The 18,195-nt window shown below is 32.8% G+C and overlaps 1 protein-coding gene across 1 annotated transcript in view; it reads right to left on the reverse strand.

Annotated features, from left to right (window-relative positions):
- LOC125065662 (allatostatin-A receptor) overlaps positions 1–18,195 on the reverse strand; it is a 132,149-nt gene that overhangs the window by 1,844 nt on the left and 112,110 nt on the right. The window contains exon 4 of the mRNA XM_047673419.1: positions 9,260–9,415. Within this exon, the coding sequence (XP_047529375.1) occupies positions 9,260–9,415 (156 nt within the window). The remainder of the gene's footprint in view (positions 1–9,259; positions 9,416–18,195) is intronic.

Below are 18,195 nucleotides of genomic sequence, written 5' to 3' on the forward strand. Positions count from 1 at the left end.
TCAAATCAGCAATTTAAGCGTGAAGATTTAACAGAGGTACTTTCGTATGTGTTATACGTATATTATTATTTTTTTTTTCGTCATTGATTTCTATGTTTCATGTTTCCCAGTTCTCACTTAAATGCATGCAACACTAGTGTACTGTTTTTATTTCCATCATCATTTTAATCTTATTGATATAAAAATCTTTAACAGATTAAATAAAGATAAGTATTATTTTAATATATATGACGGCGAGATTGTGGCGCCGTCACAAAACGAGACTACCAATTTTTGGACGAGAAAGATTGTATACTTTTGCTGTTAATGTCACTCCAGCGGAACGTCTCTGACGGATCGCCGTTGATTTTGATTTCGTATTAATCCCAATGAATAAGAAATACTTTTTGATGGGATTACCTACTGACCCAATTGATATATACCATATCAGGTATATGTTTATTCTATTTATGAAAATTGCAAACAGTAAAAAGAAGATTAGCGAAGACAAAAAGTTACACGTTTGACCTTGACTTTACTTTGACCGAGAACTCTAAACTCGTTAATCTTAGCCGAGCTACTTTTGTGCTTGGAAAACATAGTGAAGGAAAGTTATGTGAGTATTCACCAAAACGCGTTAAGGTAACGGTGGAATCAACAAACCTCTTCAAAGACTGTAATTTTACTAACATGAAAATAAGTTAAATGATGAAATTTTGGACACATGTGTCAACAAATCCGAGAGAGAGAGATATGTTGGACATTTACAGACTTTGATTAATGGCATATATAGTGATACTAGCTGTCATCCGCGGCTTTGTACTAGCCCGTCGGGGCAGGTACCGATCACTTATCATATATTGTATCGCCAAGCAGCAGTATTGTTCCAGTTTGAAGGGTGAGTGAGCCAGTGTAACTACACGTACGAGGGACATAGTATCTTAGTTCATTATTGTAAGAAATGGATAATATTTCTTACAGCGCTATTTACTTGTAAATAATAGTCGTAGATGTTAGACATAAAATACTAGCATTTGTCTATCTTGCAGTTCAAGTTTGCTTTATACAGAGTTTACATTAAATTTGGTTCAGTAATTTGGCCGTGAAAGAGCAACAGCCAGACAGAATGATTAAAAACGCAAATCATATCCATTTAAAGTCAAAATTCAACCAATTATTAAATGAGATTAGATCACGTTTTTCTTTTTATCTGAGGCACAGATATTTTTTTTATGGTTTGAGGTTCATTGCGTCCCTTTGTCATAAATAATATAACAAATGTACGCATTTTTTTCTATGTTCACTTATTATGCTATGAAGGTATTGTTCGTTCATTCGAGTCGCGGCATGGTCTGCCAACGTTTATTATAAATATATCAGCCCGCAGCGCTCTTTGATCTGAACAGTATCTCATTTTATAAGTTTCTCAATATACCCGCATAAACAAATAACTCATTGTACTTTCTTTTGTATAGGTTGAATAAAAAAAAAACTTCGATGCTCCGTGTAATAAAGATTTTTGTTCGCGCATCTAATTAGTAGAGTTCAAAGAAATGTACCGATGCATAGGATGTTTCAAGGTAAATACAGTTTTTATGATATACGTCATCAGACTTTAATGATACATAACAGTGTAGGAACAGAAGTGAATATAAATTTCCGGTAGTAATGACGCATCTTTTTGTTTATGCGTCAGTAATTAATAATAATTTCAGTGACAACGCGTATTATGTACTTGGTGATTGTTTTATAATATTCACTTGAGATTTTGCCTCCTTACATTATAGGTAAGGCAAGGTGTTACGGCAAAAGAAGCTGCTCAGTTAAGCTGGCCCTTCACCTTGGAAATTAAAAACCAATAAACAATTAGTCATACAAACAATAACCGTATATTAAAAGGAAAATTTATAAAGTAAATTAAAAAATAATATTTAAAGTAAAAATATTCAATATTATCAAAAAACATTTAAAAGGAGATTTGAAAATATGAATTTTCAATTAAAATAATATTTATATTCGTTATATTCGTTCGTTTTTCAATTTAAGTATATAAATAAGGATTATATGTAAATAAATTATTAAAAGGCTTTCGTAAATATCTCGAATTTCAACAAATATTGTCTTAAATTAAAACGTTATTTGTACTACTATTTTAATATTTTTTTAATAATAACAAGAAATTCGAAATATTATTCGGAGTAACTTTCGTTATCAAAATCAGTCCTTACAAATAAACTAAATTATATGTATGAGCCTGTGGTCCAGTGGTTAAAACACGTACATCATAACCGATGATTGCAGATTGAGACCCAGACAAGAAACATTGAATTTTCATGTGCTTAATTTGTGTTTTTGTAATTCATCTCGTGTTTTACACTAAAGGAAAACATCGTGATGAAATCTGCATTTTTCTAATTTCAATGAAATTCTGCCACATGTGAATCCACCGACCAACATTGGAGCAGCGTGGAGGAATAGGCTCCCAACCTTCTCCTCAAAAGGGTGTGGAAGCCTTAGCCCAGCAGTGGCATATTAACAGACATTTAATTTAATGTATATTGTATATAAGTCTAGTCGGCTCAGTGACTAGGAGACGTAAATCATCAACAAATATGTGATTCATGTGCTTAATTTGTGCTCGATTCGGCTGTGAACTAAAATATCTTGAAATAATTGTGTGTGATAAAATTCTGTGTACAATATCCCCGTGTATATTCTTTAAAATAGCCTGGATGATTATGAAAACTTTCTTTTGTCCTACTCTTTAGGCTTACTGGCAAATGGGTAGCACCTGCTAAGTGGTCACCATTGCCTATGAATATTTGTACTGTAAGAAATATTAAACATTCCTCATATCAAGGCGTCATCAACATTAGGTACTAACTAAACTAATGTTATATACCTTGTGCCTGTGCTTACACTGGCTCACTCACCTTTAAACAGAACTACCATTAAGTATTAATGGACTAAGTAATGCTGTTTGGCAGTAGAATATGATAAGTGGGTGGTACCTAATCAAAACGAGTATTCTCTGACACCACTAATTAATTTGGATTTAAAATTATATTTAAAAAAATAAATTAAGAAGGTACACTTTATTGTTGAAGCAGTTGAATCTCTTAATCTAATTACTAAAGATTACAGGAAGCTATTTTTATATTTGAAGCAAAAAAAACATATAAAAATACCGTAAAAACCTTTTAAAGCAAAATTAATGGAAAATATAATTATTTATTTATTTTATGGAAACAAACAGAACACAATAACAAATTACAAATTATTACCAATTGAATTTTCCAATGATTGATGCAATGAATAAAATTATCAATGAATTAAAGAACAATAATTTTCAATTTATTAATAATTATAGACCTAGTTTGTTTACATACATGAATATTTTTAAATTATTATTCTATATTAAATAATAACGTTCATTATTCAAATAAAATATAGCAAGATATTACCAATTTCCAAGTAATATTTCTTGCTTCCCGATGGAACTTTCAATTATTCTGCCGTAGCTCGGGGCGCGTGATAAATTCTTAATAAGGCAGCTTGCAACCATCCGAGGAACTCGTGATAATGAGCAAAAGAACTAAGAACTCCCATCTTGTAGAATATGTGGTTTGCTAAAATTATATTTGCTAAAGATAGGTATCTTATTTATAAGCATATTTTTTTAAGACGCCTTCCAAACATGATACATGATGAAAGTGGTGAGTTCCGATTGGACGCGGAAGGCTATGAACCGGGAGTTGAGAAGCGCTTCTGCAGGAACTGCTTTGTGATAAGCGAGCTCGTAATAAGCACAATGATTTATCGAGGGCTATATATATAATAAAGCACTGTTATGACTTTCACTATCTATGGATATCATCAACATCGGAGGACTTGCAGGTACGTGTCCGGTCTTTATGGAATTAATAGACTCTTCTATTGAAGGTTTTAAGCCCTATCCCTTAGGATAAATAATCTTGCCCTTAGGCAAGACGGAAAAGTATAATTAATTACATTTTTATTTCAATTGTACAAAGCCCTACCAGCAAGTTCGGCGTAGAGGAAACACGGTGTAGTGAATGAATTTAGAGTACTGCTTTTCGATACAGAATTTTATCAAAAGATAATAATACGTACTGCCGTTATCCATTTCATGTCATTAACGAGCTGTAACACGCAAACCCAGCGCGTTTTTCACCTTTAGCATTAGGATACGGTTTTTCGTTTTCATTTTACTTCAGTTCTATTATGTAACAAACTCGACACAAACTGCAGATTACGATAGTTGTACGTAAGTTATGCGATATTTATTGTAGTGATAATTAAATTTAATTGTTATAAGCATCTAAATAGCGTATAAAAAATTGTTTTGAAATTTTTCCCAGTGGGATACGTTTTGAGTTCTTACAGAATATCTCTTGAATTAAATCTGAAGCAAAGCGTTTTTGAATCGAGAATATTTAAACACTAGGAAGGTTTCGGAAAGTAGTCTCTAGCGAGAAGAAACGTAATGAAGAATATTACTAATAAATGGGCTATTAGTACGAGTATTCGTAACGTTATTTTGGAAGGAGGTACAAGATCTAAATTTGAGAGCAAGCTTCGGGGATACCTCGATGTTAAATTAATTAGTGTAATTTTAATATTTTATTTGTTTAATATAATTTTGTACATCATTGTTTTATAAAAACATGAGTTATATTCGCGAGGAATGCAGTCTGTGATATACACATTGAAATATCATTGTTACTCAAATTTAATATAACCTAGTTTCTTCAGGATGAAGAAGCTTTCTAATGATGAGTATTATTAAAATCAGTACTCAGTATTGTTGTGTTCCGGTTTGAAGGGTGAGTGAGCCAGTGTAACGACAGGCACAAGGGACATAACATCTTAGTTCCCAAGGTTCGTGGCGCGTTGGTGATGTAAGGAATGGTTAATATTTCTTAAAGCTCCAATGTCTATGGGCGGTGGTGACCATTAACTATCAGATATCATCGTATTATACAATCATCTATTACTCTAAAATGTAAATGGAAATCCAACGCAGTTTGTTATTAGCAATCTATCAGTTTGTTATTTATTTTAGAACATTATAACTACTGGTACATTAAAATTGGGGCGTGTATTTGTTCCAGTTAATATTTACGTTATGATAGATAATCTATGATATATATTATATATATATCGAAATGTTCTTTATTCAAAACGTTTTGTATGAACTTCCCACGTGACATTCTCCTAACTAAAGGAGGGGGCGTTATACTTTTGCTTGATAAGTTTCTGCTACTTGAGATAAATTTGATAATAATTTTTCTCTTTGATCAGAATGTCAATATCAAAATATACTTTATTCAAGTTATTTTTCTTTTGAACGAGGATTGAATCAGTCAGCTTATAAGGTTAGTGTGGCCTGAGTTCCTCTTTAATATATTATAATATAATATCTAGACACGCGGTAGTGTGTCAACCAAGTTCTAGTAACAGAGCTGGCGAGCAGCACCGTGTGTAATATTACACGAACCATTTAGAGCCACTTTTGACCTCCTCATAACTCAAAAACTATTTGACATAAATGTGTCAAATTTGGCTCATATATTGAGACTCGCGAGATACATATGTGTTCCAAATTTCATAAACGCATCTTAAACGGTTATTTATATATTAACGTCTAAAAATATCATCTATCTAGTGGGAGTCTTGTCAAAGTCGGTTCAGGAATTTCAACAGACAGACAGACCGACAAATAATAAAATAAAAAATTATGTCATTCGTTGCAGGCTCCAGTAAACCTTCATAAGCGTTTAGTAATGTTATTTTGATATTACAAATATAAATTCAAATTTTATTTTTTTAATATTAAATAGAAAGCTGTAAAACTAGCACCAAAAAGAAGAATTAAGTTTCTAAAATACTCGGTAGTTAATCTCTTAACATAATTTTATATCTAAACGTTCAATTATGTATCTTGAACTAAAAAAAAATACCGATTATTTAATTCGTTTCTTGTAATATATCAGTGTACTATTAAAAGGGAGAAATTTAATTTTCAGACGATAAAATAAAGTACTACCACACTGCTTTTCATTTTAGTTGTTCAATCGTTTCCTAAACGAAAAATTGAATAATAAAATAGTAGTTTCCATATGAGCACAAATGTCAAATGCTTTTCATACACGAGTACGTTTTAGAGGAATTTAATTCCAACTAAAATTCTGAACATCCATTAATTCAGCGGCAAAACTGTCATTTGCGACTAGTATTCATTTTAGCAATTTTAATTTCAATGCAAACGGCCACCAAGGAAAAGTAAAAGTTCTATTTGAAAATATTCGTATCTATTTTAAATTATATATTTATGTCGTTTGGAGTTCAAGCATTTGGTCCCAGAAGTATTAGTGAAGAACATTTTTAAAATCATATATAATATCGGGTTTTATAACTCCTTTCGAATTTATCACGAGTTATCTATAGTTTAAGCCTATGCAGTCCTGATGCGGCTTCCGCCCAACTGCAATTTAAGAAGCGCAATGTAAGTAAGTGTCAATTTAGTATACATAATAAAGCAAAGGCTATATATAATTATATGTTTAATTTTCTAAAGTAGTTCAATATGCTTAATGATAATTTTCTTAATTACCTAACCCCAGAAGATTTTGTCGGCAGAATTTTTTTTTTTAGTTTCTAGTTCTTTTGAAATTGCAAGTAAATGCACTAGGTTTTAGGAGTTTAATTAAAAAAAAATATGTATATCAAAATCTCTTTTCAGAAAATTACCAATATTCATATTTTACCTTGGATTACGTCATAAAAATTATTTTAGGCTCTTGTGGTCAATAGCCCAAAAAATCTGGATTAAATCCGTTATTCATATCACTAGAAAGTCCGCATACCGTCGATCAATTGCGGTTGAAAGGTAAAGAGTTAAACAGCGTGGTCGAATGCTGCATTCATGGTATTACATGATCAAAGCTAAAACGACAAGATTGGACTTGTTCGACCAACCGACATAATACCATGCTCTATATAACTTCACATTTGCAGCATTTTCTGCTACGTGTTCGATACTCAAATTATAAAGCCTGGGTGCCATATTAAGAGGTTTCTAAAGGAACTCTCCTTAATTAAGCATAAATAGGTCGAGTTCGTGCTTCATCAAACTAATTAGTGTCGGGAGTAGTTATAACTAAAGTTTTATCAAGGCCTGAATCTGTGCCGGTTTTGCACGAGATTTTACCGGACGTGATCTGGACATATTGGCGGCTTCGTTCATTTACATAATTTGTAATGAACTATATCAGAATTAAGAATATACTTATACAGGCTTCTAGGAAAATATAGATTTCAATCTTAATTTTAAAAGTACATTAAATGTAAAGCTTGGTGGCTTGAAATGTGATCTATGTACATTAAAAACCGGTGGTAACCGGTAATAAGTCTACCGTCGTCTGCGACAGTTTCTAGCTGGTTATCTTATAATAACTTAATCTTTTTTAAAATATAAGAATACAATTTGTTTGGGACGTGTGCGATAATTATTAATTCTTTTCGATTTGATTATAACTTTGTACAAATGACGTAGACACTTCTTGAAGGATTTTGACATTGTACCTAAAAAACCGATCAAGTGTTAACAAACATTATCAAAACCATGACAATAATGATAATTATATATGTATGATTAATAACCGGTAAAATAAGTAATAACAGAGTTTCGTTAATAGCAGCAAAGAGGTATACGATACACGCACTATTATTGGCACGTATACACTAGGGAGTGTAAGTGGTTAGGGGAACGACGGCTTAAGAGAGCGTCAAGCCGTTCGCCGTCATAAGTCTCATAAGAATAGATCTTACCCCCAAGATCCCCAAGGCGTTTAGGCGAATAGATAATTCATATCAAACACTTTGATGCAAAGGAGAGAAGTGTTAATACAAATTTTATGAACTGGTATTCAAACCTGAGATCTTCGATTATAATTCACGTCGTGTACGAGATCATAGCGTCATTTTACCCGATTACGGGGAGGCAGAAAAGCTTTTTATCTGTTCCCGTGTAGCTCCTGAGCTACTTATCATCTCTTGACAAATGAGGTGACATTAGCTTCGTCTTAGAGAACCGCGTATCATAGGCTATGACATGTTACATAAGATCCAACATGGCGGGAATAACCGGCATAAAATTTCAAGCAACAGAGGTTTTTTGGAACTGAGGAATTATTGAAGAATTATATATTACATGAATAACTTTAATATAAATATTGTGTTCTCAGAGCCTGTCAGGTGACTAATTTGTGATAAGCACAAATAATCTTGTGATCTTCGATGAAGAAAAATATTAAGAAATCCACGTATCGGAAGAAATTCTGCCACATCAAAAAACCCTGTAAATCCACCAATTATTATTCGAAAATCGTAGTGGATTATGCTGTAAAACTTCTTCCTAAGAGAGGAGGTTTTTGTCCAGTAAGACATTTACAGGGATTTACTTTCGTGATTTAACAACTCAAGAACATCCTAACAAAGCCTTTGGGATTGCGTCAATGTTATTTCTTTAATGATTAATAATTTATCATTCAATAAGCAGTTTCCATTAAGATAAATGTTCAAAACAGCGAGACGTGAAATATTTTTGAATATTTTGTAGCAAGAAAGATCTTTTGAATGTTCCTAATACTGAATTAAATATTTTAAGTGTTAACAGGGAATAGAATTGTTCTCTCATTTTAGGTACAGGTTTGTATCTATTGACTAAAGGGTTGTGACTATTAAATTACCTTTTCGTGATTCAACCTAAGTACCTTTTTAAACATTTATGTTGTATTATGTCATATTATGTTCAATTATGTTCAAATTGTGCCTATGTTTTTTTATTTCATAAAAATGTGTAAATTAAAAAAGAATATGTTCTCCGGATAAACCGTAATATTAATGTTACTAGACTTTCAACTTGAAATTATTTAGAGTTATATAATTTTGCCAGGTTTATATTGATAACTATTTTTAACGATTATTATAATTTAAATTTAAGTCAATCGCTCGAATATAACGTAATTCCCTGCGATGTTATTTAATTGTTGTTGTTGAATATCTTCCACTTATTTATAAGTCTTAATTATTCTTCCAATTATCAAAAACTTCACATAAGTCATTTAATGGAGGGTAAAACATCCTGAACGCCCACCAAAAGACATTTATTACTTTTGTAACTGAACTACTATTCCACATTATTTTTATCGCGCAATCTTTAAAGGCAAAATTCAACTCATTTGACTTTCCTCACCTTTCTGAAAGCCACCCTAAAGTTCTCCGACAGGAACGCGTACAGCACTGGATTGACGCAGCTGTTCATGTACGCCAGAACGTGGGATACGATCTGGGCGGTCACCGTAAAGTAAGTTATATTGTACGCGTCCAGCGCCTTCACTAGCAGGATTATCTGGAACAAATAAAAAATATATAGATGTAACATAGTATAGAACAAAATTTATAGAATTATTTATGGGCAAATTAACAATCGTCATATTTTGTTTTGATTCAAACGAGCAATTAAAAAAATTACTGATAAAAATTGCCTTTTCTATCTCGTTACACAAATCGAAAAAAAAAAAAAAATTATAATTCTATTTTGCTCGATATTTTCCTCGCCAACACAAGAAGAAATTTAAACACCGAATAATCATAAAAAAACCTCAATGCTTTAGTTATGAGTCACGTGTTCTAACTAACATTTAGAATATCAACAGATAAAGGATAATCAACCTAAATTTAGTCTATAAATATATTAACAATGTCAGTTTCTGTCCTATTTCATTTTCGAGCACGTGACGGCCTGGGTCTGACACTTCGTACCCTTATAATTGTCTCCCAAATAAAGATATAATATTACTAATTTCAGAACCTATTCGTCTTGTAATGAAATGAAACTAGAACGTCTTTATATTTAAGATATTAATTTTACTAATACTATAGAAAATATCATTACCCAAATTTATCCTGTGTGACGTTTGGACTTCAACAAGCGCTATTCATAAAGCGTCTTACATATTTTTCAGTTTAAGTTTCGTTAGAGTACAATAAATTGTATTTGTCATAGCTTTAGAAGTTGGATCACTAGGTCTAGCAGGCCCCTAGGTTCTGGGTATAATTCCTATTTGAGCCAGAACAACATTATTGGGTGTTTGTTGAAAAAATTTTAACTGCATCTGGAAGCTGTTGTTATTGGACTTGCGGCTGTTTCTACCAACGAAATGGAATGAGGTCCCTTTGGGTTATAAGAGTTGTGTAATGAAGAGTGCACCTATGTTAGCTGACACACTTGTGGAATATAAATTCTCCTGCGCAGTTAGGTAGTGTCCGTTTAGATTTTAGTTTAGTTTAGATCTTGCCACCGTGATCGATACCAGTCAGGTAGATGTCATCATATTGCATTATATTACTTTTCCGTAAACTTTTGCAATGTTTTTTCTATATACAATTGCATTATATAACATACTTATAACTAATTACTCAAATTTTATTTTTACAACTCAGTTGGAATTGAGTTTTAAAAAACATTATTCAGATGAAACAAACGCTTTTAGCCTGAGTCAACAGAGGTTTCGTTTTTGTTTTCCTAAACGAAAGGGGTCCAGGATTATCTTTAAATCTATTTCCATCAAACGATGTCAACTGCTCACTTTGGCTAAAATTATTGGTAGATTTGTAAATCATTAGTGCGAATCCAACATTGGCTAACCAATTAAACCCCAGTATGAAAACAGTTTATTTTAAATGTAAGCTTATAATTGAAGCAATTAGTGGTATGTACGTACTCGTACTTTAATAGGTGGACGGACAGAAGGACCACTTGATGATAGGTGGTCACCACCGCCCATAGACAATAGCGCTGAAAATATATGTTAACCGCCATTACGTTACCAAATTTGGATCACCACCTAAGATGTTATGTCCCTTGTACCTGTAGGCTCACTCACCGTTCCAACCGGAACACAACAATACTGATTAATTATGTTTGGCAGTAGAATATCTGATGAGTGGGTGGTACTTACCCAGACGAGTTTGCATAAAACCTTACATTACATTACATTACATTAGCGGCCTGTAAATTTCCCACTGCTGGGCTAAGGCCTCCTCTTCCGTTGAGGAGAAGGTTTGGAGCATCTTTCACTACACTGCTCCAATGCTGGTTGGTAGAATACACATGTGGCAGAATTGCGTTAAAATTAGACACATGCAGGTTTCCTCGCGATGTTTTCCTTCACCGCCGAGCACGAGATGAATTATAAAAACATAAAAATTCAGTAGTGCCTGCCTGGACTTAAACCCGAAATCATCGGTTAAGATACACGCGTTCTAACCACTGGGCCATAAAACCATTAAACCTTACCACCAAGTAAATCTATAGATACCTTTAAAAAAAGTAGATGAAAATGATTATATTAATCTTGTTCGGATACTATTCCATGGAATGTTTTTATTTTTTTAGTATATATTCATAATTTAATATGACGTATAATCTATTCTAACCACGAGAGTACAAAGGCCAAATAAACAGCATTTCATCTTGACATCATCGGTCGAGAGCTTAAATAAACTATGAAATTCGCTGTTATTGGAACTCCGGAAGTAATATTAAAGTGGATATAAGTTTTTAAGTGTAATACTGTTGTACTATAAACAATGACATATCAATCAAGAATTGTTGAAGTACCCAATAGCGGAACTATTAAAAAACACAGGAAATACTATGTATAATACTATGAATCTAAGGTTTGTTAATTGTAATTTCAGTAGATCTAGACGACAAAATAAATTCAACCTCCATAATAATTCTCCAACAGATATATTTCTCAATCACTAGCAATAATGTGATTATTTCTCGTGACAGATCTTTTTTTTTTTAAAAATTGTTGTATTTATGCCCTTTGCCACATAAAATTATATCAATTAGCATTAGCAGCCTGTAAATTTTCCCACTGCTGGGCTAAAGGCCTCCTCTCCCTTTGAGAAGAAGGTTTGGAGCATATTCCACCACGCTGCTCCAATGCGGGTTGGCGGAATACACATGTGGCAGAATTTCGTTGAAATTAGACACATGCAGGTTTCCTCACGATGTTTTCCTTCACCGCCGAGCACGAGATGAATTATAAACACAAATTAAGCACATGAAAATTCAGTGATGCCTGCCTGGGTTTGAACCCGAAATCATCGGTTAAGATGCACGCGTTCTAACCACTGGGCCATCTCGGCTCTCATATATCAATTAAAGTATAAGAAAATTATGAGACAATTAATTATAACAATAATTTCACATATGAAATAAATAGTATCGGTTATATCAATTTTGTGATATAATTATGACATCCAATAACATGACATCGTATCGGAGGATAGGGTGGCTAGCTAGCTTCGTTTAAAATAGACCACAGATTATGACGTCCCGAGTTTTTAAAACAGATTCACTACTTTTATATGCATATGTGATTCGTTTATAAACATATTTCATAGTAACGATGAGACTTTGTTGTTCGTCTGTGTGACATAATCGATTTTCTTGGTAACTATTATTGGTGTCGACATAAAATTTTAATACAACATTCGTAAATGAGGAGGCATTGTATTTAGCTCGTCTTATTTTAGATATGAACGTCAATTTCACGCTTTTCAAAATGAATTATTTCACTTGAAAGAAGGGATTTGTGCAAGACCACCTTCGCCACAACAAACGTTCTAATGCCGAACAGCAATACTTTGTATCGTTGTGATCAGGTTTGAAGCAGCACGAACGGGTCATTGACTCCATGTAAATCCAGGGTAGGGACCCTAGTTTAATAATATTTTGCACAATTTTTTTCTTAATCTTTATTTTTTTCTGTCTCCATAGCTTGTGTACCAAATAATATCGTTCTCATCCTTTATTTCTAGCAATTGTTTATCTCTATATAAACTAACTTTTGATTCTTAGTAATCAGTTCTGAATTTATTAAACGATCGATGTATCAAATTTTGTACTTGATTAAAACTTACCCTGACTTGATAATTTAAGCACAGACCTCAATATTACAACTTATAACAGTCGATAATTTAGGTAAATTTAAATTTTCAAGGTTACCGCGTTGGTAAATAATTAATCTTACGCAGTTTTGGTGCCTAAATTGTTTGAGTTTAAAAGAATTTCAGAACAATTTGCCTTAAATAAATTTACTCTAAGGAATATTATTATATAGTCACATCAAATATATCGCATCATCATGACAATTACATGAACCAGACGAAACAGCGTCAAAACAGTGAGCATTCCGGTAGTATGTCGAACTACATGAACACTCGCTGAGCACTTTCCATCCAGACTCCTCACAGCACCAACTGGAATAGAATCCAATATCACCGAAAAATGTTCAGGAGCCGGACAAACGGCTTTAGCCGCTTACCAGGTTAAGGGAAACTATTGCTAACTTTAAAGTTAAATTCAGAATGTTACTGAGGATTGCCTTACAAAAAAAAAATGTCTAACCCCGATTTATCGACCCCGGAGATTGAAGTCAAAATATGCAGCTCTATAAATTAGGCATTACACTTACAGGGTAGTTACCAGGGTTTCAAACAATTATAATATATAAAATTAGTTTTAAACCGAATGATATCAGTCAACACGAAATAGTAAATTTCTTGGTGGTAGGGCTTTGTGCAAGCCCGTCTGGGTAGGTACCACCCACTCATCAGATATTCTACCGCCTAATAACAGTACACTGTATTGTTGTGTTCCGGTTAGAAGGGTGAGTGAGCCAGTGTAATCACAGGCACAAGGGACATAACATCTTAGTTCCCAAGGTTCGTGGCGCGTAGGTGATGTAAGGAATGGTTAATATTTCTTACAGCGCCTTTGTCTATGGGCTGTGGTGACCACTTACCATCAGGTGGCCCATATGCTCGTCCGGCAACCAATGCCATAAAAAAAAAGTGGAAAATCTAATAAAACCGAATTATTTGTTATGTAAATATGGTACCATTATTATTTATATAAAACGAGTATAGTACAAGGCAATCTGTCCTCAACATTTAAGTCAAACTGTACATTCATGAACAGAAGAATGTAAGAGAAATTTATTATTTGATTCATTATAATTTTAAATAAATGCAAATTTATCGTTGTTGAAGTACCTAGCAAAACATTGTGAGGACGGCATGCGCTAGGCAGCCGGAAAAGATATGGGCGAACTTTTAGTATAATAGTAGTTTGAATAGCTATATGTGGAAATGATCGCTTGTAGTTGGCGAAATGAATGAGAAATAACAATAATGAGTTGTCTGTATGGTGATGAACGAATAGAGAACTGGAAAGATTGACAAGGAAGATAGGGTTCGATTGAGCTTAAGAATACGTTTGTCATTAGTGCATTTTTTTATATTTAAAATTGATCAGTGCTGTATTAACTATTTTATTAAAATTAATAATCTAAACAATATGTTTTACAGATAAAAAATTTTTTCTCAGATTATAGATTGGTAAATAATAAAAAAAAAAAAAAACAGTAGAAACCATTAAGGTCGTTAATGATCCCATCATTAACGACCTATTTTTTAGACCTTATCGGGCTGAGTTTTATTAAAGATAAATTTAATTTATCTTTAATAAAAATCTCCTTTTAGTATAGTTTTACATTACAACACAATGTAAGTAATGCTTTTAACTCGCTTTTAGAAAACTATAATAATCGCTGTGTAAATAACACAGCTCTGATCTGATCTGATCTTGTCTTTCAAACGTTTCAAGTATTAATCTTTGTCGTTTTGTGTCTAGTAATAAAAACTAGTATTTGTCCGGTCCAAATATGTCCTTAGTCATTATCTAAAATAAAAAATAAAAAAAAAACAAATGAATCGCATAGTTTTATTTCCAATTGTTGTATAAACAGCTACCGACAAATAAAGAAAAGTAAATTGATTGTCAAAAAAGGACAAAAAGCTACTGAACTGCTCTATCATTGCTTATTTATATAAAGATACTAGAATATTATATTTTGCTAAAAGCCTTCTCTGGAACGCGCTGAATATAATGGTATAAATTTCATGTCAAAATATTCAGCGCTTTTTGAGCGATATGCTTTCAAAAACAAACAACATTCTTTTTAAAGAGAGATCGATTATTGAAATTAAAATAGCCCTCATTGAAGAGTTCACTTTACATTGATAAAATAACACAAATTCCGCTGCAATATGGCTCCTAAAATAATCCAAAAAATCATTGAGTTGGTTAGTATAATTGTTTTAATGTTAATATTAATTTCAAGATAAGATATTCAATATTAATGACGTAATATTTAACTAGCTGTAGCTAAACTGAATAGAGGTGATTAACGTAATGAAAGATACACGTCAGAATCCTTGGCTATTGTCGCACTAACTCAACTCAAATTCCTTTATTCAATATAGAAGCATTACACTTAATTATTGATAGTCAAATTAAATACTACAACCGGTTGGGAAAAAAAAATACCCTGACGAGAGAAGAACCGGCGAAAGAAACTCAGCGGGTCTTTTTTTGTCAATTTTATTATTTACCTATTTTGAATATGAATAGAAATAGCCAGGAGGCGATCGTTTCAATCCCAAGGTTTGCTATCAATCATAAACTCACTAATTGTATCATAACTCTGGAGCCTTTAAGAGTAGAGTGAACAGGTTTCTTTTGGATGGGCGTGTACCAAATTCGTCTTCATCTACACTTTCCATCAGGTGAGATGGAAGACAAACGCCTATTCCATTACAACGATAAAAAAAAACCTTTCGCACACAAGCGTTCCTTAACATTTGTTTTAAATTTGGCAACAGTTGTAGAACCGTATACATTGCCCCACAAAAGAGTTACTGACTTTGTGCAGTCGAGTAACAGGAGTAACAAGTTTGTGTTTGTTCCTTGTACCATGAGTATCACAGCTTGACACATAGTTGAAAGCAAATATTATTAATCTTGCTAAGCAAACTCAAGCATTATCTCTTAATTTTTTAATAATCGTATTAAAAAAAATTGCATGCGGATTTATCAATTTGAACACTATCATCTAAATTTAAGATGATTTTAGATTCTAAAAGATCTCTAATCCTTCAACAATTTGGCAACAGTTGCACTTTGACGTGCTTTAGAATTCTAATGTAAGCCCGTATAAATTGCTCCAAAAAGTCTTTCAGAGAGAACTTCAGAGAGAGCTTTATGCAATTTTGTAAGAGGAGTAACAAAATTGTATTTGTTCCATGTTGTATGTTTCATAGTGCCTTAAAAATCGTAATACCTTTGCCACATATATTAATTCGTTATCTAGTATATTAAATGCCAATATTTATATTAAGCTGAACCATCTTGGTTACAGCACTGACAGCTCGTCAGCTCGTTACTGACAATATCGTCTGTTCAGAGACGTCTAACAATTACTTTTTAGGTACAAATGAGTGCATGCCGGTTAAAACATTGGCAATCGAAAATTAATTAATTAAAATTTTAATTAAAATGACGTGATGAAATTTGTCTGAAAAAAAGCAACTATAGTAAATTTTTCAGAAAAATGCAAGTGATGTGTCCAAAATAATCAAATTATTATCACTCAATAATTGAATCACTGATTTTGGGCTAGCTGATGGTAAGTGGTCACTACCACCCACAGACATCAGATGACATCAGCACTTAAATGTTCAATATTCCACCAACTTCGTTAGCTAATATCATAACATCACCTTAGTGCCTGTAGTTTATCATTCAAAGATCGGCAGAAAGAAATTCAGACCCATAATTTAATTTTAAATATTGATTGAGATATTATCAAAATGTAAAAAAATATCATTCGTGAAATTTAAATTTTTTATAATCGCTCCGCCCTTATACTTATACCACACTAAGACACACATTGACCTAGTTTCAGAATCATTAATTTCCTTTTATTTATTGACAAGATCACCCGTTTTGATGTAATAAATTAAATCAAGCACCCCGACCGTTCTTAGTTTATATTAGTGATGTTTTAATCAAAAATCCTATAAGATCTAATGTTAGAATAAATTCCATTCCATGAATTGGAAGTTATTTTTGTTCGTATTCGGCGAGGAACCGGAAACATTTGCGCACTTAGGGCATATATGTATGTAGCTGGGGATGACGATTGGCTAGCGACACTAATGGCTTGGCGTGTTGACCATGGAACGGGTGTGTCATCCACTCATCATATATTGCACCGTCAAACAGCAAAATTTACGATTGATGTGTTCCGATTTGAAGGGAAAATGGGCCAGTGTAACAATTGAACAAGGGTTATAAAATCATAGTTCCAAAAGTTTGACGGCGCATTGGTGGTTAGGTTAGGTTAGTAAGAGTTCCAATACAGCAATGCATCTGGGCAATAGTAAACCTACCTTACCTTTAGGTAGCCCGTTTGAAAGTTTGACTAGAACATTGAAAAAGACAAAAAAATTGCAGGGCAAATTAGTAGATGTCTGATAGTCTCTTAAATCTAAATTATTTTCACTTTACGAGCAAGTAGTGGCATAAACCAAAAATACAGTATGGAGTAAAGTTAGAGAGAAATTAATTTACAACAAATTAAACCCTTAATCTAAAATAAATTGTTAGCAACAAAGTTATCTAGTAAATTACTATGTCATTTTGAATTTAATCTACCAGTCACCGGAGGGAGAGTTCCTTTGTTCGACTAATCTGACACGGCCATTCAAATGATCTGCAAGGTGTATGTCGGTGACGTTAAATAACGCACAATTTTACTGACAAATAAACCAATTTTTTACGGTTCATCGAAAACTTAAAAATCTAAACGGGTCCTGAAAGCTCGTTATGGCCGGAATGCCTATATTACCCCCACCGAATTGTTATTCAAAGACGCAACGAATTCTTTGATTAAAATAATTTAGAAATTTATCAAGAGACGTTGCGGTTTTATTTGTAAAATTTAAGATATTTTCATGAAAGTGACGTTGGATTTGTGGTTGTAATAGAATGCCGTTGCGCAATTGTTTGTTTTTGATTTTCTTGATTGGTAATTTGATATTAAGCTAATTAGTTTCTTCAAAGACTTTGCCTTGACGCTAACATAATATTAGCTTAATAGCTGATTACGAAGGAATATCTACTGTACACGTTGATATTGCTAACGTGCTTTTAAAATGATCAACAGTAAATTCGCTGACGACTGAATTTGCTACTGAAATAACGTG

This window comes from Vanessa atalanta, chromosome 8, assembly GCF_905147765.1.
Source record: "Vanessa atalanta chromosome 8, ilVanAtal1.2, whole genome shotgun sequence".
Taxonomy (NCBI): Eukaryota; Metazoa; Arthropoda; class Insecta; order Lepidoptera; family Nymphalidae; genus Vanessa; species Vanessa atalanta.